This window comes from Pseudophryne corroboree, chromosome 11 (genome assembly GCF_028390025.1).
Source record: "Pseudophryne corroboree isolate aPseCor3 chromosome 11, aPseCor3.hap2, whole genome shotgun sequence".
NCBI lineage: Eukaryota > Metazoa > Chordata > Amphibia > Anura > Myobatrachidae > Pseudophryne > Pseudophryne corroboree.
In genome coordinates this window covers 137,960,833-137,984,926 of record NC_086454.1, presented here as the reverse complement: position 1 = coordinate 137,984,926, position 24,094 = coordinate 137,960,833, and the positions used below count along the sequence as shown (strand labels likewise).

The 24,094-nt window shown below is 47.1% G+C and overlaps 1 protein-coding gene across 1 annotated transcript; it reads right to left on the bottom strand.

Moving 5' to 3' along the window:
* Window positions 1–2,166: 2,166 nt before the first annotated feature.
* Window positions 2,167–17,733, bottom strand: LOC134970025 (toll-like receptor 5). Its single transcript, XM_063946142.1, has 2 exons — window positions 17,601–17,733; window positions 2,167–5,044 (listed from the first exon to the last, which is right to left on the bottom strand). The coding sequence occupies exon 2, from the start codon at window positions 5,037–5,039 to the stop codon at window positions 3,090–3,092; it is 1,950 nt and encodes a 649-aa protein (XP_063802212.1). The 5' UTR covers window positions 5,040–5,044; window positions 17,601–17,733; the 3' UTR covers window positions 2,167–3,089.
* Between the last annotated feature and the right edge of the window lie 6,361 nt (window positions 17,734–24,094).

Here is a 24,094-nt window from a genome sequence, read left to right as displayed (position 1 = left end):
CGGGCGGCTGAGAAGGGTCGCGGAGGGGCAGCACGGGAAGCGGGAGGCTTGCCCACCTTTCCGGGGGGTTGGGAAGGCCACCCGATTTTTGGGAGCCTCCCGGCCATTCCGGGACGGTAGGCAAGTATGTCCCAACTTCTGTGACAGCTGAGGGACACGAAATTGGGGGCATGGCCTCGCAGAAAATTGTCACAGCGGTAATTTTTCAAGTGATTTTTGCTGCCGTGCAGCTAGAGCTGGGCCGATGGAGAGGTGAGTATAAGAAAATGGGTGCACACTTTGCACCCATTATACATATACCAGTGTCTATAGTATTACATTATCTTTCTCTTACAGTTGCATTAGTGTGTTTATTTGTACGACATGCTATATTGTCTGTACTGTTTCTGCCGGCGGGTGAGACGTTTGATTAAACATAGGAAATTGTGGGCTATATATTATATATTTGGACGAAAGGGATTAAAAAATGTGGTGTTAGTTTTTTTCATGTATTGTGTGCATACAACTAAGTTTTACCAGTAGCGATAGTAATAACTGGAGTAGCAGTTAATCATTGGTGTGATATTTAATATTTGCTATTATTTAAGGAGAGAATGAAAATCTATTGGCAAACACATACAAAGGGGAATATGAGGAGTTCTAGCGACATCTGGAACACCTGCTGTCTGCATATCCTGGACATTCCTTACTGAACTCCCTACTTGGACACTGCTTGTTACTATTTATAATTACTGTTATTTCCGGGACGCTGAGGAAAATACCCCCAATCTGGTACATTCCCAGTAAATCCAGGATGCATACCGTCCCTAATCCTGACCCTGACCCAAACTGAACCCTAACCCCCAACCTCACTCTAATCTCTTAATCCCCTAACCCAAACCACAAAACCACTCCTAATACCCTATCCCTAATACCCAGACCCCTGAACTAACCGTAAAGGACAGACTGTGTGGGCCAGGTAGATCCTATCTGCAATCAAAGTGGTGGCTTGGCATTCTACAAAGATCTGAATTTAGGGGGTTATTCAGAGTTGGTCGAAGATTTAGCTTTTTTAACAAAATCTGCAACCACTAAAATTGCATGCTGGTGGTTTCCCAGCACAGGACAAGGCCACAATTGAATTGTGATCGCATCGCAAAAACCTCAAATAGAGGTTGATCCCTGCCTACGAAACATGGCTGTGTAGGCAGGCGCACTGCCAACATGTTTCCTGCATTTCCTGGTGTACTTGTGTCTCCCCCCCCCCCCTTCAATGCCGCATTGCCGCCCCTGGACACCCGTCTCCTGACAATCATGATGCAAATGCATCCTTCCGGGATGCGATCGAATCATGATAGCCCGTGCACTGCGGCCACTGCACGTGCGCAGTGTTCTGAAAATTGGCCGTTTTGCGATATTCTGAACAATGTGACCAGGCCTGAATAGCCCCCTTAAGGTTCATACACACGCACTGATGCAGGCTAACGGACGATACTGACTACATTGTGTCCGGAGGCATGTAGTCAGTATTGGCCCCGCCTGCACACAGTATATTTTCTTGCTATGTCGATCCCGAGGGACCGCGCATTGCCATCGCAAGTGCATACACACGGTGCAATCGCACCATGTGTATGCAGCTTTATTTATTTTATTTAATATTTATTTATTACCAGTTATTTATATAGTGCACACATATTCCGCAGCGCTTTACAGAGAATATTTGGCCATTCACATCAGTCCCTGTCCCAGTGGAGCTTACAATCTATATTCCCTACCACATGTACACGCAATCACACTAGGGTTAATTTTGTTGGGAGCCAATTAACCTACCAGTATATTTTTGGATTGTGGGAGGAAACCGGAGTACCCGGAGAAAACCCACGCAAGTACGGGGAGAATATACAAACTCCACACAGTTAGGGCCATGGTGGGAATCGAACCCATGACCTCAGTGCTGTGAGGCAGTAATGCTAACCATTACACCGTCCGTGCTGCCCTTAGATGTGTATTGCCACCCTGTGCTTTTATTCATATTGTTTGTTACTTGAGAACTTTATTAATATTAAAATTTGCAAAACTACAACTGTTACCACTCACATGTGGGGAGCCGCCCAGCACAGAATTTCAATAAACAGCAGAAATTACAAGAAAACACACCAATGAATTAGTATTTAAATTATACACAGTTCTTTTATTTAACTTTTTCCTATAGAACACTTTAAATGAATAGTAACTCGAAGACACAAAAAATATTTCTTAATTTAGTATTAATTTCACTCAAAGTACTTCCTGAAAACTATTGTGGCTATCATTTTTGGTATTCGTTTTCATTTTTCATTTTTGGTCTTTCTTTTCATCATTCTGCTTGAAACAACATGTTGTTAATCTGTTTATAAAATGTAAATAACATCTTTATTAACAAGGAATTCTATAGTCATCTGATGTTATCAAATATTACTGCAGACTTCTGATGTCATCATTCTAGAAGAAATGTGAGCACTGATGAGTTATAAAAAATACCATGACCCCTTTCTTTCTTTTTTCTTTATACACAAGCAATAACTTGCAATGTAACCATAAAGTATGCTGTTCAAAGATAAATTAAAATGATTTGGGTTGTAAAATCAGGGCTCTGTTAGGATAGTATTAGAAATTTAAATTGATGTACAAATAAAAATGTGGTTACAATGTGAGCTTGGGTTAATTTTTAGTCTAGCACTTACGTGGGGTAGGTTCAGATGTAAAATCTGTGATAATGTTAGGGCTATATATTATGGTAAGGCTTCAAATTAATAGGTTAAAGTTGTAATTTAGTTTCTTTGCCTTTGAAACAAACATCTTTGGAACAAGGAGTGTTTTTTTGGGACATCAGGCAGCCAATATATAATCTCACTTAAAGTTTTGGTTTTTTTTTTTAACCAGTTTTACCAATATTTTATCAATTGAATTCAGACTTCCCTGTATTTGTTATATATGAAGTCCATTATACACAACATTACTGCAATTGACTTTGGAGAGATTGCTACAGTGCATCTAATACATAGTTTACAGATTTGAAACTGTACATCTCCTATCTCTGTATCAATGGCAAAATGATGACAAAAACATATCTAACAGTCCTTGAAATAGGCTTCCAATGGTATCTCCTGGACAGGTGGGGAAAGCCTAAGGCATGAAATCTTCCCAGTATAGCTGACTTGCACAGTAACATTAGTTGTCCTTATCCAGTTCCAGAAGTCAGTGAGGCCACAGTTACATATTAGCGTGACTTCGGACAGATCAACGCTTTTCAAGGATGTCAGAGGCTTAAAACTGGAAGGTGAGAGAGTAACAAAGTTGTTGTTCCTTATATTGAGAGTCTTCAGAGCTTTTAAGTCAGTGAACAGTTCCTGTGGGAGTAGTCTAAGGTAATTTCTTGACAAATCTAGAGCCTGGAGGCTTACTAGCTCCTGGAATAAATCTTCAGGAAAAGAGTATATGTGGTTTTTGGCCAGATTGAGGGTCTTCAATAGTCCCAAATTTCTAAAGATGTCTGAACACTGTCCAGATGTCCACACCTGTCCTAAGTCATTATCCGATAGATCCAAAAAAAGCAAGGAAGTGTTGTTTAACGGTTTAACAGCAGGTTTAGGTGAGCATTGAGAAAGCTGGTTACTGCTTAGCATGAGGATTTTCAGAGACCTTAACTCCAGAATCTCCCTCAGGGACCTGAGATCAGTTAATCGGTTGCTTGAAAGATCTAGAAGTTTGCAGTTAGGGCAGAAGGTGGTAATACCATAAGTGTCTGATATGCGGTTCTGTTTTAATAGTACAATAGTTAAACCTGGGAGCTTAACTGATGGTATATTATTCAGAGCATTGTCCCTTAGGTTTAGTGAGTCTAAGGAGACAAGGCCATCCATTGCTCCAAATTGTATGGCACCAATATGATTGGAACTGATATCCAGAACTTTAAGAGGAGAAGACCAGAGGCTTTCCAAAGTGCTCCTTGTGAGGTCTCCAATGAGGTTGCCAGACATATTAAGACTTACTAGTTCTCTTAGACCTGAAAATGCTCCAGGGCTGATAATATGAAGTTTGCTGAAAGATAGGTCAAGAGACAATAGTTTAGAAACCCCAGCAAATATGTATGGCTCCAGCTTTGAGGTGAAGCTATGGGAAAAGTCAAATATAAGTACATTACTAAAATTCAGGCCAGAAAAAGTATTTTCATCTGGGTTTTTCAGGTTATTAAATCCAAATCCACTGCCCAACAAGGATCCATGCCTCATCTTAACCTGCTCTACTTGAGTACCAGATATAATTTTAAAGAAGTTTTCAGTCTGTTCTGTATTCCATGCTGTTGAAGATATATCAAGGGTCCCTAAAGTAATGTTCATGAAAGGATTGGTGCACAATGATGTGTTCGACACTTGGAGAGGATTTGATGAGAGGTCAAGGAGCTCTAAACGTCTTCCTTGCAAGTTCTGTAGGTCTTTTCCACAAAGCTGGTTGATTTTGTTGAGTTTCAAAAGGATGGTAGAAAGTGAGTGTAACTTTAGAAAGCTGGGATCTGGTCTCAGTCTTCGTAGATTGTTAAAAGAGAGATCAAGCTTTCTCAGAGAGGTCAACTCACCAAACAAATTAGATTCTAGGACAGATTCATCTAGTCCATTGGAGTCCAGAAGAAGTATCTTTAGTTGGGAGAGACCTTTGAAAGCTTTAGGGTGCATGATTAGGTTGCGGTTGCCTCCAAGGTCAAGTGTTGTGAGAGTAGTCAGTGTTTGGAAAGCAGCTTCTTCAATAACCAAGGAGCCATTGTTATTCTGAGCACCAAGTGACAGGTCTTGCAGCTGAGTGAGATTAAGGAAAGATTTCTGGGAAATGGATGGGATATGGTTGAAGTTGAGCAAGAGAACTTGGGTGTTAAAAGGAACAGATGGGATAGAGAATAAACCTTGGGCTTGGCAGGAGAAAATGAAGCGAGACTTGGCCAGAAATGAGACACAGTTAGAAGAATGGCCAGGGAAAAATGTAGAAGAGAGGGTCAGAAATAGCAGGGCTGCAGCTGGACAGAACATGATATCTGTAATAAAAGACAAAACATTTTGTTATCAATCTTTATGAACCAGACCATAGAAATATGAAAAATATGAGAAATGTACCCTAAATAACATGAAAGATGGAAGAAGAATATGTGAAAATGGTATATAAATAGGACACATAATTTATCACGGTCGTGGTTAGGTTTGCTATTTCTGAAGCATTAAGCCAATTTTCAGAACAACCTATATTACTGATGAATAAGAGTGTTCTCCCCCAGGCTCTATTTTTTGCCCAGCAAAAGTCCCCTGTTGTCCGACACCTGCAGTTTCCCCTCCCGGCCTAATGGAGCTGCTCCAACGTGTCCTTATCTCCTGGAAGGATGGAAAATAGCACTGATATCAGCGCAGTGTGACTTATTGGGCGCGCCACGGTGCAGCTCACAGCTCAGAGCCACCAGGCCAGAAGAACACCAGCCACCTCGACCCATATTGTCAGAGCCACCCCCTTTGCCCATGTGCAAGTGAGATTCCTCACTGTAGCACCCCCCCACCCCATTTGGTCCAAGCGTGCCAGTACACTGACATTCAATAATGAAAACATAGACATTATCATTAAAATGTACCACACTCCTAAGTTGAATAATATACATGATATAAGAAAAAAGCTTATTTATAAGTAAAGCTGGCTCTGGAGTTACTCGTCGCTGCCCTGGGTCACAGCGGCTGCGTGTGACATCACGCAGCCGCTGCAGCCTGCCCCCCGCATGGTCCGGCCATGCCTGCCCCCTTCCGCCCAGTGACTGCCTCTGCCTGTCAATCAGGCAGAGGCGATCGCTAAGCAACGACAGCCGTCAGCTGTCAGCCATACGCTTGCGCACTGTGGCGCCGGCGCATGCGTAGTTATGACCCGATCGCTGCACTGCAATCAACTGCAGCAAGCGATCAGGTCAGAATGACCCCCAATGTGCACTGCAGGTATAACATGTGCAGATAGAGTTAGATTTGGGTGGGGTGTGTTCAAACTGAAATCTAAATTGCAGTGTAAAAATAAAGCAGCCAGTATTTACCCTGCACAGAAACAAAATAACCCACCCAACTCTAATGGGCCCTACACATATAAAGATTTGCCGCTGAGCTGCCCGACGGCGGATACGGCCGACGGGTGACCCGGCGGCGGGGGGAGGCAGTGACGGGACCCGGCTCCATTGAAGTGCAGGCAAATATGGACGAGATCGTCCATATTGGCCTGCATGCACAGCCGACGGGGAACCAGCGATGAACGAGCGCGGGGACGCGCATCGTTCATCGCTGGTGACTCCACACTGAAAGATATGAACATTATCTCATTCAATAATGAACGAGAGTGTTCATATCTTTGAGAAATATTGGCCAGTGTGTAGAGCCTATAACTCTCTCTGTAAATGTTATATCTGCCACACCTGCAGTGTACATGGGGGGTAATTCAGAGTTGATCGCCGCAGCAAATTTGTTAGCAGTTGGGCAAAACCATGGGGGTCATTCCGACCTGATCGCACGCTAGGATTTTTCGCTGCACTGCGATCAGGTCAGAACTGCGCATGCGTATGCACCGCAATGCGCAGGCGCGTCGTACGGGTACAAAGCGGATCGTTGCTGATCGATGGATTTTACAAAGAATCCATTCGCATAGCCGATCGCAAGGAGATTGACAGGGAGAGGGCGTTTGTGGGTGTCAACTGACCGTTTTCTGGGAGTGGTTGGAAAACAAAACGCAGGCGTGTCGAAGCGTTTGCAGGGCGGGTGTCTGAAGTCAATTCCGGGCAAGAACAGGCTGAAGTGATCGCAGCGGCTGAGTAAGTTCTGAGCTACTCAGAAACTGCACGAAACTTCCTTGTACTGCTCGGCTGCACATGCGATCGCATACTTGCAAAGCAAAAATACACTCCCCTGTAGGCGGCGACTATCTGTTCGCAGCGCTGCAAAAAATAGCTAGCGAGCGATCAACTCGGAATGACCTCCCATGTGCACTGCAGGGGGTTCAGATGTAACATGTGTAGAGAGAGTTAGATTTGGGCAGGGCCGGCCCGACGCATACGCGTGGTACGCGGCCACATGGAGCGCCAGAGTTTAGAGGGCGCTACTGCAGACAGTGAGTCACCACCACTCCCTGTCTACATCCCCACTGCCGCCCACCAGACAACTCTGATAAACGTAGAGTTACACGTGCACACAGGGATGCCAAACACACCCGCATCGCAGGCAGCTCAATACACCCCCCTTGCCCCGCATGACGCCCGCTGCCCATTCAGCACTGACAATGTTGACCCTGCTGACCCTGCCTCCATGGTTTGTGTGCGCAATGGGACGCGAGGACGTCACACCGCACGCCCACCAGACAGTTCTCTACCCCTGTGCGGCCATGCTGTGAGGAGAGACGGAGGAGGAGCATGCTGCTCCTCTTAGGGGACTGGACCTGGACAAGTCACAGAGAAACATCTCTGTGGCATTGGGTGGCACTTAGCCAGGCAGCACCAGTTACTACAGATGTGCAGGCAGTGTGAGTGTTCACTGCCTTTTATCTTAAACTGCCTGTCTGCAGGGAAAGAGGTGCGGGAGGGGGACAAGCAGGGTGAATATATAAGTAAAAATAAACCTGTGTGTCAGTGTGCCCCTGCTCCCTGTACAATGTGTGTGTGTGTGTGTGTGTGTGTGTGTGTGTGTGTGTGTCAGTGTGCCCCTGCTCCCTATACAATGTATGTGTGTGTGTGTGTGTGTGTGTGTGTGTGTGTGTGTGTGTGTGTGTGGTAATTTGCCCCTGCTCCCTGTACAATGTGTGTGTGCGTGTGTGTGTGTGCGTGTGTGTGTGTGTGTGTGCCCCTGCTCCCTGTACAATGTGTGTGTGTCAGTGTGCCCCTGTTCCATGTACAATGTATGTGTGTGTAATTGTGCACATATACAATCTGTGTGTCAGTGTGTCTCTATATGATGTGTCAGTGTTCCTCTATCTAATCTATGTATGTGTGCAGTGTGCACTGGCATTTTTTTTTTTTTTACAGAGCTAGCGGTACGCTGCAGCGGGTCATAACAAAGCAGGAGGAGGCAGTCCGGCCGAAGTAGAGGAGGGGGCCCCCTCCCCTTCCCTCCTCTCTGATACTGTTTGACTTGCCAGACCTCCAACACAGGGCCGGCTCGAGGGACATTCAATCGCCTGCCAGTGCTGGGACCATGAGACTATGCTCTCCAGAACCTTCCACTGTGTCCAGAAATGAACGTCTCTCTTACTGCAGGTCAGAGAAGTTCTCTTTCCTCTCCCCTCTCCGTCTCTCACTCCCTCTCTCCTCTCATGTTAACAGCCATTGTTTTTTTCTGTCTGTCTCTCCCACTAATACTTTCCCGTCATATCCCAGTGAGCCGTTTCAACCCAATTTACCCCCTTTACTCCCTCATACAGAGACCTCAGACCTCTCCCTGTCACACTCTGCTTGTCACCTTCTCCCCATAACCCAAATGCCTCTCCCTGTCCCACTCTCTCAGTCTCCCTCGGCTTGTCGCCCCCTCCCCATCACCTTCTGCCTCTCCCTGTCACCCACTGCTTATCACCCTCTCATTTTACACTCTACCTTTCCCTTTCACCCACTCTCCATCACCCTCAGCCTCTCCCTGTTACCAACTTCTCCCTGTCACCTTCTCCCGGTTACCCTCTCCCTGTCACCCACTGCTTCTCCGTCACACCCTGCATACTACTGTGCTGTGTAATGTGAACAACAGACGCTACTGTGTGGTGTAATATGACTAACAGACACTACTGTGCGATGTAATGTGAATTGGTACTATTCTGTGGCCGTGCCTCATACCCATGAAACCACGCCCCTATATATTCCAACCAGGGGCGCCAAAATATATATTCGCTTACCAAAATTTTTTGGTTCGGGCCGGCCCTGGATTTGGGTGGGTTATTTTGTTTCTGTGCAGAGTAAATACTGCCTGCTTTATTTTTACATTGCACTTTAGATTTCAGTTTGACCACACCCCATCCAAATCTAATTCTCTGCACATGTTATATCTGCCCCCCCTGCAGTGCACATGGGGCCTAATTCAGATCTGTTCACTCACTAGTGTTTTTCGCTGCACAGCAATCAGATAAGAACTGCGCATGCGTATGCACTGCAATGCGCAGGTGCGCCGTACGGTTACAAAGCGGATCGTTGTGCACTGGTTCTAATGAAGAAACCATTCGCATAGCCATTCATAAGGAGATTGACAGGAAGAGGGCGTTTGTGGGTGTCAACTGACTGTTTTCTGGGAGTGGTTGGCAAAACGCAGGTGTGTCAAAGCGTTTGCAGGGTGGGTGTCTAATGTCAATTACTGGCTTGAATAGGCTGAAGCGATCGCAGAAGCTGAGTAAGGTCAGAGCTACTCCGAAACTGCACAAGCTGTTTTTGTACAGGGCGGCTGCACATGCGTTCGCACACTTGCAAAGCTAAAATACACTCCCCTATAGGCGGCGTCTATCTGTTCGCAGCGCTGCAAAAATTAGATTAGCGAGCGAACAGATCTGAATTAGGCCCATCGTTTTGCCCAACTGCTAACAAATTTGCTGCTGCGATCAACTCTGAATTACCCCCTTAGTTGGGTAAGTAATGGAGAAGTCACTGTGAGTTTAAAAGTAAGACTGTTGTCTTTATTTGACCTATTATACCCATCACTACACATCATAGGGGGTCATTCTGAGTTGATCGCTCGCTAGCTGCTTTTAGCAGCATTGCACACGCTAGGCCGCCGCCCTCTGGGAGTGTATCTTAGCATAGCACAATAGCGAACGAAAGATTAGCAGAATCGCTACTAAATAATTCTTTGCAGTTTCTGAGTAGCTCCAGACCTACTCCTCGATTGCGATCAGCTCAGTCCGTTTAGTTCCTGGTTTGACGTCACAAACACGCCCTGCGTTCGGCCAGCCACTCCCCCGTTTCTCCAGACACTCCTGCGTTTTTCCCTGACACGCCTGCGTTTTTTACCACACTCCCGGAAAACGCTTAGTTACCACCCAGAAACACCCCTTTCCTGTCAATCATTCACCGATGAGCACTGCGACTGAAAATCGACGCTCGAACACCAGCAAATCTACTAAGTTTTGTGTTAAATAACTTAGCACATGCTCTCTGAGTACCATGCGCATGCGCAGTTAGCAACAAATCGCAGCATAGCGAAAATCGGCAACGAGCGAACAACTGGGAATGACCCCCATAGTTGCCTACCCTCCCTCATTCTGCAGGAGACTCCCTGAAATAGTAGCAATCTCCCTGACTCCCTGAATAGACCTGCAATCTCCCTGATTTCACCTTATCCCCATTATGCAGCTGTTACATTCTTGGAGAAACAAAAGAAATCAGAGATATATACATTTAAATGGGCTCATCAGTGCCATTTCCCTGCATTGGTTATAAGGCACAATGGGGCAGATGTATTAACCTGGAGAAGACATAAGGAAGTGATAAACCAGTGATATGTGCAAGGTGATAAACACACCAGTCAATCAGCTCCAATGTGTAAATGAACAGTTTAGGAGCTGATTGGCTGGTGCATTTATCACCTTGCATTTATCACTGGGTTTATCAATTCCTTATGCCTTCTCCAGGTTAATACATCTGCCCCAATGATCCTTATGGCTACATGTATTTTAAATAAGGTTTCTCGTGGCCACAGCATATGGAACCTCTTGTAAAACACAATACACAAACAAATCCTTATTAACTTTGGGGCTCATTTACACTTGGATGTAAGTCATTTTTATAACATGCCTCTTAGATGTAGCAGTGCACATCCACGCTGATAGGTGTTACTTTCACAATCTCCCTGAAATGCTTTTTCAAAAGTAGGCACGTATGCTACACATGTGCTGTCATTGCCTGCCAACGGTACTTTTTGCATACCTCCCAACTGTCCCGATTTGCGTGGGACAGTCCAGTTTTTTTGGGTCTGTCCCGCTGTCCCTCCCGCGGGCCACAGTGTCCCGCGGTGGGGGGAACAGTTGGGAGGCTCCCTAGCACTCGCTGCTCTGCTCCATTCAGAGCAGAGCAGTGGTGAATAGACGCTGTGCGTACGCGTGCAGCGTCTATTCCAGTAAGGCAGAGGGACTGGGGGTATGGGGGCATGGCCGGCAGCTCACAGAACTGGGAGTGTTTGGAAAAACGCAGGCGTGTCCAAGCGTTTGCAGGGAGGGTTCCTGACGTCAATTCCGGTCCCGGACAGGCTGAAGTGTTCGCAGTGGCTGAGTAAGTCCTGGGCTACTCAGAGACTGCACAAAATATGTTGTACAGCTCTGCGCACACATGCGTTCACACACTTGCAAAGCAAAAATACACTACCCTATGGGTGGCGACTATGCGAACGCAGGACTACAAAAAACCCCTAGCGAGTGAACAGGTCTGAATTAGCCCCTTGGTCACTGGATATACAGCTATAGAACATTACACCTAACCAACCTGACCTGATCACCATGATAACACAATGTACTTATATTCTCCTTGCCTCTTTTTTTGTAATACATTTTAACTCATAAAATATACAAAATAGCATGAATTAAAAGCAAATTAAACAAGGAAAACTTTTACTATACATTATATAACTTAAAAGCATTGCAGACTGATAGAAATGTTTTTCCCACAGTTACTGTATAAACAGTGACAGCAACTTGAATTTAATAGTCAGAGCAGCATGGTAACAAAATAATTCCTCCAGGTTTACATATGCATATAAACCTAAATGGTCTTAAATTGCTATTGAAAAGCAGGAGGGTAAGATGTGGTTGCAGACAGTTGCTATCACTTCTGCTTTCATGAAAGTAGCAGTGATAGCACTGTATGGTAATGCTACAGGAGGCGTCTATTACAAGCAGACACCTCCTGCTGCAGTAGTGATCCAACCTGTGTACTAGGACCCACCATCGGATCAGTCACTCACCATCGGGTGGCTTCAGGCACCCACGGTGACTTGCAAAAAAGAGAGAAGACAGTGGAATTTTGCTTTACAGTGGTGCACTTATGTTTAATTGTTTAAAAAATAACCTTTAATTCATATTATATTAAAAAGGAAATGCTAGCGAAATATTGCTTAAAACTATAGAATAAGTGAATAAAGTTAGGAAAAGTGCATATGTCCACTGAACTACATACTTGTCACAATAAATAAATTATATACGTACAATTGTGTCCTGTTTTTTGTGTCTGTACTTATATTGAGGTGTGCAATGATCAACGGGTCACCCCCCATTTCTAAATATTGAATAGAAAAATGTATATGAGGTAAATATATATATAACATTTATTATGTTACGTAGTGTTATCGGTACTTTGCTCATGGGCAGGACCCATTCTGTGCATGCACGAATGCACACTGTGGCATCAGACTATTAGTGATTGACAGTCTGATGCTCTCTAGGGGCAGGGAGGATGTGGGGCGGGAGGGGGGGGGGGGGTGTTGCTGCTGTTTAGGAGGAAGGCAGAGGCTCTCCATGGTTGAACAGAGATTTCCTGGCCTCTGCCATGGGCAGCTAGCATGTCACCGTGAGTTGGGGCATTGTATTGTCAGTCGCACAGGTAGGTTTATAACAAAGAAATTACCCCCTATATTCCAAAGATATGTGATCACACTCACAATGTACTTATTCCATCATGCTGGGGTGCACGAAATCTCAGGCAATTCCAGGAGTTCATCCAAAATCTGCCAATTATATCCAATTTTTGTAGAGAGAGCACTCACCAGTCTTCTTGAAAATACATTTAGATAGTTTACTTACAGTAAGTCTAACAGACATGTCTGCCTTTAGACTTGCTGTGAGTAAATAAACTATCTAAATGTATCTTCAAGAAGACTGGTGAGTGCTCTCTCTACAAAAATGTTATGTGTGTGTGTGTGTATATATATATATATATATACATATATATATATGTTTGTCCTTGTATTTGAAATGTTATTTCATAAATGGTGGGATTCCTAATGGGTCTCCAAGACGGTTTTTCCAAGTTTCCCTGCTTTCTTTGCCTTTGGGACAGCAGGGACACCAAGGTGCTCTACAACAGATGACACTGGCCACAGCGGGCAGAGTTCTCTGTGCGGACGAATAATGTCAAGTGGGAGCCACTGGTTAACTGTGCGATGCTTTTGCATTTCTGCCCCCGGGTGGGTGGGGGGGGGGCCTGGGGCGGCACTGACATGCTGGGCGTCCCCCCGCATGTCTGAGTGCCTGATCGTAGCTGTGCTAAATTTAGCACAGCTACAATCAACTCGGAATGACCCCCAATGTGTAATCGTGTGAGTTGGGCATGGTATGCCGGCTGCCGGTATCCCAGTGGTCAGCATACCCACGTCCGGATCCCAGACGCCAGAATGCCGTCAGGGGGTCGAGCGCAACAAAGCCCCTTGCGGTGGCTCGCACAGGTTCTATTCCCACTCTATGGGTGTTGTGGACACCCACGAGTGGAAATAGCCCCTGTTACAGCTGTCGGCATTGTCAGTGGTTGGGATTCCGACGTCGGTATCTTGACCACCAGGGTCCCGACTGCCGGCAATGCTGCTGGCAATGTAACTGCATCCCATCGGTACTTTGCTGCATGAACAGCAACTCCAACCACATCTGAAAAAACCCTTATATAATATGCCAGTGTACAGGCTATGGCAAATACACTATAGAAGAAATATATTAATCATATTAAGTTGCATTTTGTCAGCTGGAAAATTTATTTCAAGTAATTAACTCACTGGGGAAAATTTACTAAGATGGGAGTTCTATTTAAGATGGGATGTTGCCCATAGCAACTGATCAGATTCTACTTCTCATTTATCTAGCACCTTCTAGAAGATAATTTATTTATTTATTTATTAACAGTTTCCTATATAGCGCAGCATACTCCGTTGCGCTTTACAATTGGAACAACAATAATAGAACAAAACTGGCTAAAAACAGACAGACATAGAGGTAGGAAGGCCCTGCTCGCAAGCTTACAATCTATAGGGAAATAGGCATTGATACACAAGGATAGATGCTACCTATTGCATAATGGTCCACCAGATTGCTAGGTTCTTAATGGGTTGTATGATATGATCACGCTGCAATGTTGGGCAAGTGTCAGGAGGGTGTGAGAGTAAAGAAAGACAAGATATGTGATGTTATGTATACTGTACAGAGAGTATGTAATTAGATAGGGAAGCACTGAAGGTTATGTGGGTGGGTCTGGAATTTGATACGCTTGTCTGAAGAGGTGCGTTTTCAGGGAGCGTTTAAAGGTTTGGAGACTAGAGGACAGTCCTATTGTGCGTGCGAGGGCATTCCACAGAGTGGGTGAAGCCCGGATAAAGTCCTGTAATTTTGAGTGTGAACAAGTAATGCGTGTGGATGAGAGACGTAGATTTTGTGCAGAGCGGAGAGGTCGGGTAGGGAGATATTTTGAGATGAGTGAAGAGATGTATGTTGGTGCAGTTTGGTTAATAGCCTTGTATGTCAGTAAAAGTATTTTATATTTAATATGGTAGAACACTGGTAACCAATGGAGGGACTGACAGAGCGGATCTGCAGACGATGAACGTCTAGCGAGGAAGATTAGCCTCGCAGCTGCATTCAAAATGGATTGTAGTGGTTAGAGCCTATGTTTGGGAAGACCGGTCAGGAGACTATTACAATAATCAATGCGGGAGATAATGAGAGCATGGATTAGAGTTTTTGCTGTGTCTTGTGTAAGTTATGGTCGTATTTTGTATATGTTTCTTAGATGTATGTAAAATGATCTTGAGACAGATTGAATGTGGGGAACAAAGGACAGTTCAGAGTCAAGAATGACACCTAGGCAGCGAGCTTGTGGGGTAGGGATGATTGCAGAGTTCTCAACAGTGATAGAGATATCAGGTTGGAAACTACTATTGGCCGGTGGAAATATAATTAATTCTGTTTTGGATATATTAAGTTTGAGGTGGCATGATGTCATCCAAGATGAAATGGCAGAAAGGCATTCAGTAACACGACTCAATACAGATGGTGACAAATCTGGGGAGGATAGGTAGATTTGAGTATCATCCGCATACAGATGGTACTGAAATCCGAAAGAGTTGATTAGTTTGCCAAGAGATGTGGTATAGATAGAGAAAAGCAGAGGACCTAAGACTGAGTCTTGCGGTACTCCAACTGAGAGAGGTAGCGAAGAGGAGGTGGAATCAGAGAAACGAACACTAAAGGTGCGATTAGATAGGTAGGATGAGAACCAAGAAAGGGCTGTGTCCTGAATACCTAGGGATTGTAGTGTTTGTATGAGAAGAGAGTGGTCAACAGTGTCAAAAGCAGCAGAGAGAGCAAGGAGAATAAGTAGTGAGTAATGACCTTTAGATTTAGCAGTGACCAAATCATTCACTACCTTAGTCAGTGCTGTCTCTGTGGAGTGTTGGGCACGAAATCCTGACTGAAGTGGGTCCAGTAGGCTGTGTGAGTTAAGTAAGTGTGTGAGGTAAGTGTAGGCAAGTCTCTCAAGTAGCTTGGAGGGGCATGGGAGCTGAGAGATGGGACAATAGTTTGAGAGAGAGTTAGGGTCAGAGTTTTGTTTTTTCAGAATGGGAGTAATCACTGCATGCTTGTACAGAGAAGGATAGATACCAGTAGACAGAGAGAGATTACAGATTTTAGTTAAGGTTGGGCTGAGCATAGCAGACAGAGCTTTACTAATTTGTGAGGGTACAGATTCAAGGGGAGAGGTAATAGAGTAGGCAGATGAAAAGAGTGCAGATACTTCATCTTCATTTGTAGGATCAAATGAAGAGAAGGTGTTAGAGGGTTCAGGCAGGGAATTGAGCAGGTCACTTGCAGTGGAAGAGCATACCATTTCATTTCGGATCTTATCAATCTTGTCCTTGAAATAGGAAGCAAGAACTTGCACAGTGACTGGTGGGTTGGGTGAGAGAGGGACAAGAAGTGATTTAAATGTATTAAAAAGTCACTTGGGGTTAGAGGCTTGAGCAGAGATGAGAGATTGAAAATATGTTTGTTTGGCAATGTCCAGAGCATTACGATAAGAGTGGTACATGGTCTTATATGTGAGAAAGTCACTTGAACTTCGAGATTTACGCCACTGGAGTTCTACTTGACGTGATCATTTACCTGGAATCTGATTGGTTGCTATGGATAACATCCCATCTTAAATAGAACTCCCATCTTAGTAAATTCATCCCACTGTATTTATTTTGGCTGTGTGTATTATTTTGGCTGTGTGAAATAAGATGCTATATATCTATTTACAGAGAAAGTAAGCAACAGAGGATTTATTGCTTATAAAGACATTACTTGCTTTTCAGGAGCGCTGCTGTCGAAAATATAAACAAAAATAATGATATCCAAATGAAGTAGATAGTGCAGAAGCTTTTCAGTGACAGAAATACAGTAATGCCCTGGTGTTGTTTGATTAGAGATTTTTTTTTTTTTATAAAATGCTCTCTTTAGTTATGCTACGGTATATACCTGTTTTGCACTTCTAAAATTAAATATTCCATTCAGGCTGGACGTGCTTAAGCTGGGTACACACTTATCAATACATGGCCTGACCACCCAGCTTTACTCTTGTACTACTGGAGCCAAATTTCAGTTTAGATGTGAAGAAATCTAGTAACATAGTTAGAGAAATATTAAATGAAGCAGCCAGAGAAACAGTTCATGGTAAAGACTATTGAGCTACTGTCAGTGTAGAATACTTCTTTTTTTCTAAAATGTTTTTATTAATTCTGAAGCATACAGTTTCAAAGAGATATTGAAATCAACACTTTAACAAATTAGATGGCATAAGGGTACAATCAGTAATAATTACTCACAAAAAGGTGTAGAATTCTTTTACCATCGATGACGGAGTACCAGCCATCAATGGTAGCAACTGGTCCAATTTTTTTTTGTTGCTGTTGCACAGAGCTCCTAGTCTGTCAGCCAGCAGTCCTGCGCTGCCCCCTGCTCTTACACACAGTGTGTTGTGCCGGGAATGGGATGGCCTGCCTCCTTGACAGTCTCTGACTTTTACATAGAAGTAGCAGCGCTAACTGCCACGCATTCTGACTCACTTCTGATCATGTAAGTAAATATGGACGGTAATACCATTGATGGTACTTCCTTGAATAGTTACCTACCATCAATGGCCTGTGTCACCATCAAAATCGATGGTGGTCACATCGATAGCCATGTCGTCATGGCATGATAACATGGCAGTGTAGATGAAGATGTATTAGTGAAAATATGGAAAGTTCAGTTTTTTTACAGCATTTTGATAAAGTTTGCAGTACCCCTGTAACATATTACTTGATTTCAATTCTATTCAAATATTATTATTCATTATTAATTAATTTGGTTTACTGTTTTTTTTTTGTAAGCCCCCTGGTTTTCAAGAACAATTTAATGGGGTATTGCTGTAGCAATGTGAGGAAAGGTGTATGATTTACTAATATAGGATCAAACTGTATAACTGCAGAAGCACATTATCAATCAATGCAAATTAACAAGTCCACTTGTGCATTAATGTTAGTAAACCCCTGTACAGAATAGCAGCATAGTGTATCGTACTGATTCAAGAGCAAGGTAACATATGACAGACTTATACTTACTGATGTCTCAGTCACTAAAGTGCTGTCTCATTAGAACTTCTGCTGTCTGTAGATGGTGTGATCTCCCCGTCCACGAATGTGGTGCCCTCTGCAGCTTCTGTATTTAAGTGTCTGGCAGATGCAAGTCACTAGTGAGGAAACTAACAGCTGACGTCAGTGCAAACAAATCAATGTTTGGTAACAAAGAGAAGGACATTTTCTAGGAGATTCCCACGTTCCTCTCCTTCAAAGATAACATCCTGTCTAAAATCACCCTGTCTAATCACATAAACATAGATCATGTATTTCTCCCCTCTTCCTTATACAGTAGAAATTAAGCCACATACCTCTTACAACCTAATACTAATACACAGGTACCAAGGAACCATAATTGTTATTTTTTTATTTATTTTTTTACTTTCTTTTTATTGAAGCATAATATCATTTTACAACGAGTGAGCGTTTCTTTACAAACATAAGTTTACACACATTGTGAATAATTAGCCAATATAAAAGAAAGCTAAACAGAACAATGTCCAGTATATTTTGCATAGTGGTGTTTTTCTCGACAATATACTAGTTTAACTGGGTTTCACTTTTTAAAGGTAACAAAAAAAAAAAAAACATAGCATAAGATAAATTGATTGACTGATCGACCCACATCCATTACCGCACACATCTCACCTCCACAAAGCGGAGACTCCACACTGCCACTACTCTGGTATCTAATTTCAGATTAATCATAAGGCTATAGGGCAGGCTTTTTCAACCAGTGTGCCGTGGCATACTAGTGTGCCGCGACCAGTTGCAAGGTGTGCCGCGGAGCCAGAGCAGCTTCCCGCACCTTCAGTGTGAACTGTTTTCCTGGGCTCTTCTTAGAGGATCTTTCATGCTCTGGCTGTGACCTGTGCCTTGATGACGCGGCGGTGTGATATCATAGGTCACGGCCGCCGCAACTCACCACCCAGCCAGCCCACCCGCCTACATACACATTTTCCAGTTCCCACCTGCATCCACAGCTTTCCTTGCCCACCCACATCCACACCTGCCCGTCCGCCTGCCCACTGCTCAGTATTCGCAGCACTCCACTATGAACAACCCCCACCACTGAGAGACAGGGAGGAGGACAGCTGACTGGTAGGGGCTAATATTTGTTATGTTATTTCTCCTGTGGGGAGCAATAGGATTTATGGGGGAAACAATGTGAATAATTAATGTGGGGAGCAATAGAATTTATGTGGGGAGCAATGTGATTGATTTATGTGGGGAGCAATAGGATTTATGTAAGGAGCAACATGATTTATGTGGGGAGCAAAGTGATTGTTTTTTCTGTGTAGGCCAATATATGTGTGGATTTCTCTAACGTCCTAAGTGGATGCTGGGACTCCGTAAGGACCATGGGGAATAGCGGCTCCGCAGGAGACTGGGCACAACTAAAAGAAAGCTTTAGACTACTGGTGTGCACTGGCTCCTCCCACTATGACCCTCCTCCAGACTTCAGTTAGATTCTTGTGCCCGGCTGAGCTGGATGCACACTAGGGGCTCTCCTGAGCTCCTAGAAAGAAAGTATATTTAGGTTTTTTATTTTACAGTGAGATCTGCTGGCAACAGACTCACTGCAGCGAGGGACTAAGGGGAGAAGAAGCGAACCTACCTAACAGGTGGTAGTTTGGGCTTCTTAGGCTACTGGACACCAATAGCTCCAGAGGGATCGACCGCAGGACCCAACCTTGGTGTTCGTTCACGGAGCCGCGCCGCCGGCCCCCTTACAGAGCCAGAAGCAAGAAGTGTTCCGGAAAATCGGCGGCAGAAGACTTCAGTCTTCAACAAGGTAGCGCACAGCACTGCAGCTGTGCGTCATTGTTCCTCATGCACACCTCACACTCCGGTCACTGATGGGTGCAGGGCGCTGGGGGGGGGGGGGGGGGGGCTGAGGGCAATATAAGACACCTTGGCTGGCAAATCTACACCATATATAGTCAGGAAGGCTATATAGGTGTAAAAATACCCCTGCCAGAATTCCAGAAAAAGCGGGAGAAGTCCGCCGGAAAAGGGGCAGGGCCATCTCCCTCAGCACACTGGCGCCATTTTTCCCTCACAGCTCCGCTGGAAGGACGCTCCCTGGCTCTCCCCTGCAGTGTACAAGCTACAGAAGGGTAAAAAAGAGAGGGGGGGCACTAAATTTAGGCGCAGTATATATTATATAAGCAGCTATAAGGGAAAAACACTCATTTATTTATAGTGGGATCCCTGTGTTATATAGCGCTCTGGTGTGTGCTGGCATACTCTCTCTCTGTCTCCCCAAAGGGCTTTGTGGGGTCCTGTCCTCTGTCAGAGCATTCCCTGTGTGTATGTGGTGTGTCGGTACGACTGTGTCGACATGTTTGATGAGGAGGCTTATGTGGAGGCGGAGCAGATGCCGATAAATGTGATGTCACCCCCTGCGGGGTCGACACCTGAGTGGATGGTGCTGTGGAAGGAATTACGTGACAGTGTCGACTCCTTGCATAAAAGGTTTGACGACATACCAAATGTGGGACAGCCGGCTTCTCAGCCTGTGCCTGCCCAGGCATCTCAAAAGCCATCAGGGGCTCTAAAACGCCCGCTACCTCAGATGGCAGACACAGATGTCGACACGGATACTGACTCCAGTGTCGACGACGATGAGACTAATGTAACTTCCAATAGGGCCACACGTTACATGATTGAGGCAATGAAAAATGTGTTGCACATTTCTGATGTTACCCCCGGTACCACAAAAAAGGGTATTATGTTTGGAGAGAAAAAACTACCAGTAGCTTTTCCTCCATCTGAAGAGTTAAATGAAGTGTGTGAAGAAGCGTGGGCTTCCCCTGATAAGAAACGGAGAGAGTATTGACTGTATAGGAGAGGAAAGAGTTAAACATCTGGGGAGGGGTGGACCCAGCTGTGAGGAAAGTACAGCCTTCTTTAGGGGGAGGGTTTGCTATATATAGGGAAGGCGAGGCCATCTTAAGTCTCTTGGTGATTTGCTTTAGGTGAGTGCTGCAGTGCAAGCAAAATTTTGTTTTATTGGGGGATTCTTGCTGTGCGATTAGTACATAGACTGACCCTCACTTTGGGATTCTCCTCTCCAGAGTAACCCCTTATAATTAATTCTCCTTCTCCCCTCCTGGTATTTGTTTGTCTGCCGACATGTCTCGCCCCCAGCGCGTGCTCAGGGCCCCGGCTCGGTACAGTGGGTCGGACGGCTGAGCGGGCCCTGAGGCGGCAGTGGGCGGCATGAGGGACGGGGCTCCGTCCCCTAGGGCCTCGCCGAACGCGGCCGCTGGCAGCACGGACAGGGCCCGGGCGGGCTCGCCGCCGGGTGCCGGGTCGGGCACTCCGGCCGGACGAGGGCGGCGTGGGGGACCAGGGGTCCCCTCGGGCCGCTCGAGGATCGGCGGGCGGCGGCCGTCCCCTCCGGGAGCCGCCGAGCCCGAGATCATGTCGGGCGCCCGCGGGCCGCGGGGGGCGCCCGGGAGTGGCAGGCTCTGGCTCTCCTTCCTCGCCACGGCCGAATGTTCGTGCCGGGCGGGGGGAGAAGACGGGTGAGGGAGCTGGCGGTCGCCGCGCGGGGCCTATGCAGGAACCTCGCGCGGCGGCCGATGAGGAGGAACAGTGCGGGAGGCCGTTGGCGGGTGGGCGTGGGACGCGCGCTCGACGTGCGCGCGCCCACGCTCGCTCCCGACGCCGCTGGCCGCACACGTGCGCGCGCAGCGGCGCCAGCATCACACAGGCCACCCACTTCTTCTCCCCGGATGCCAGAATCTGGCAGGGGGAGAGAGCCCATTAGGGGGGTGCAGCGTATGCCTCGGTTAGGCAGCGCTGGGCGCACGGAGAGGGCGATAAGAGAGGGGGGCACAGCAGGAACTACAAGGGGTGGCCAGGAGCAGCAGGCGGGTGCGCTTTCCACGGGTCCGGTGACACGCGGGGGAGCACGCGCGGGGGGGCAGCAGGTCCCTGTGACTACCGCAGGACGCAGCGGGTCCCGCGGCAGGAGGGGAGACAGGGAATGGGTCAGCGGCCGCAGGGCCGCGGCACGGGCCGCTGCGCACGACAGCGGGTCCTCCCCAGGACCAGGGGATTCTTCTGCTTCCCTGGATAGGGAAGGCGAAGGATCGGAGATGGAGAGCGGTTGGGCCGGCCGGGGGGCACTTGCCTTCGGGTTAGAACATGAGGGGCAGGGTCCCCGGGCGCATCGGGCGGTCGGTGGGCGCGGGCTCGCGCCCAACCAAGGACCGGTCGTCCTTCGGGCGGCGTTTCCGGGGGTCGCGCCGCACGGGATCCTCCTGGGGCCATAGCGTCAGCTCTGGCCACGGTGGTGGAGGCTCTGGGGCCATTAGCTGCAGTGGCCTCCCCTAGGGCGATGGCGGATTTCGGCCAGGCTGCGGGACGCAGGGTTTCTGGCATTCGAAGGACATCAGCGGCGCAGCGAGTGGCACGAGCCTGCCGAGAGCTGGGGGCCGCCGCGGCGGAGCTGGAGCTAGGACCAGACCGGGAGCAGAAGGGGCGCACGGTCGCTGCGCATTCCACGCGGGGTGCCCGGCGTGCGCCGCAAGCGCGGGCCGGGCCCTCTTCTGTTTTGTCTTCCACAGAGGGCCGAGGTGAAAGGGATTTGGCAGATTTCGTGGTGGACGATGATTGGACTGAAGAAAACGAAGAATCCGGGTCGGAGAGGTCGATGGCATCCGGTGAGTTGGTACAGTCTATATCAATTTCCACCGCGAGCTCGAGTTCGCGTAGCTCTTCGTCCTCCTCCTCTTCTTTGGCGTCGCAAGCGTCCGACGCTGATAGTACTGCTAGGGCAAGGAAGGAGGCCGAAAAACTTGCCAAAAGGGCAGCAAAACAGCAGAAGAGGCGTAAGCGGCGCAGGCGAATTAGTGAAGAGGAGCGTAGGGCAAAGAAGCGGCGCGATCTGCCGGGGGTAGTGCGCTGCGAGTACACCGCAGTTATGCGGGGGCTGCGAGACAGCTGCCGCAAGAAGATACGTAGGGGTGACTTTGTGGACTTATTCGGTTTGACTAAGGCCATGAAGAAAGATTACAAAACGGCGGGAGCTACGAAGGGCATGGGGGCAGAAGCTTTCAGGTCTTTTGATAACTGGCTGGCCGGTTTCTGGGTGTTTGCGGCTTGCTATTTGGAGGACAGGCCGGAAGAGCACATGAATATCATCCGGTACCTTCATCTCGTGCACGACATGCAGCGCACATCCTCGGGCTCGGAATGGCGGCGATATGACCAAGAGTTTCGGGAGAAGCAGGACGGGCTACGGGTTATGGATTTTGGGTTCAAAGACGTGGAGGTCTGGCTCAAAGTGACCCGGGCATCCCAGCGGGAGGAGGAAACCCAGAAACAGGGAGCAGGTGGGCGTCGCGGGGGGTCCTCAGCGCAGGGAACGGGCGCGGACGGGGGATTTGCCAAGACAGGCGGATTGGCCGTTCGCATGGGCGGGCGGTCTGCCCCTCGAGGGAAATGCTTCGCTTTTAACAGCGGAACATGTTCATTTGGCAAACAGTGTCGTTTTCGTCACTCTTGCCAGCAGTGCGGTGGAACCCACCCAGCCTCCTCTTGTTTCAAAGGGGGACGACAGGGAAATCGGGGGAAACAACCATACCCTAAGCAGGCCGCGAGCGGGACCGCTCAGCAGAGCACCAACGCCAGTTAAGTTGGAAACGATGGGTAAATGGTTGGGTCTGTATCCCAATAAAAGGGATGCAAAATTTTTGTTAGACGGTTTTAAGTTCGGTTTTCGCTTGCCTGTTGCAAGCGAAGTGTCCGTGCGCGCGCACAGGAACCTTCAGTCTGCCCGAACCTTGCCGACGGTGTTACGGGAGAAAGTGGATAAGGAGGTCAGGTTGGGTAGGATGGAGGGGCCGTTTAAGTCACCCCCGGTGGATGACTTGGTCATCTCCCCGGTCGGGGTGGTACCAAAGAAGACTCCAGGATCTTTTCGGCTCATTCAGCATCTTTCTTACCCGCCAGGGGCATCGGTCAACGACGCAATACCACCGGCTTATTGCTCGGTGGTGTATCAGTCATTTGACGAGGCGCTGGAGATGGTCCGCGGCTACGGGAGCGGGGCCCTCATGGCTAAGATTGATGTTGAGTCAGCTTTTAGATTATTGCCATTGCATCCGGACTCATTCCGTTTTATGGGTTTCCGGATTGGGGGGGAGTATTTCATCGACAAATGTCTGCCGATGGGATGTTCCGTCTCATGCTCGTTTTTCGAGCGCTTTAGCACTTTTCTTCATTGGTGCGTGGAGTCGACATCAGGCGGTCACGGGGTTGCACATTACCTCGATGATTTCCTGTGTGCGGGACCGGCTAATGACACAAGGTGCGGCGACTTGCTGTTTAGCACGCGGGCTCTTTTTTACCACTTCGGTGTCCCGGTAGCCAGGGATAAAACGGAGGGTCCGGCCTCCTGCCTATCATTTTTGGGGATTGAAATTGACACCGTGGCGGGAGAGTGTCGCCTGCCCCAGGACAAA

What these genes read in the sequence shown, in the direction of transcription:
- LOC134970025 (XM_063946142.1), bottom strand. Translation starts at nt 5,039, where the DNA reads ATGTTCTGTCCAGCTGCAGCCCTGCTATTTCTGACCCTCTCTTCTACA.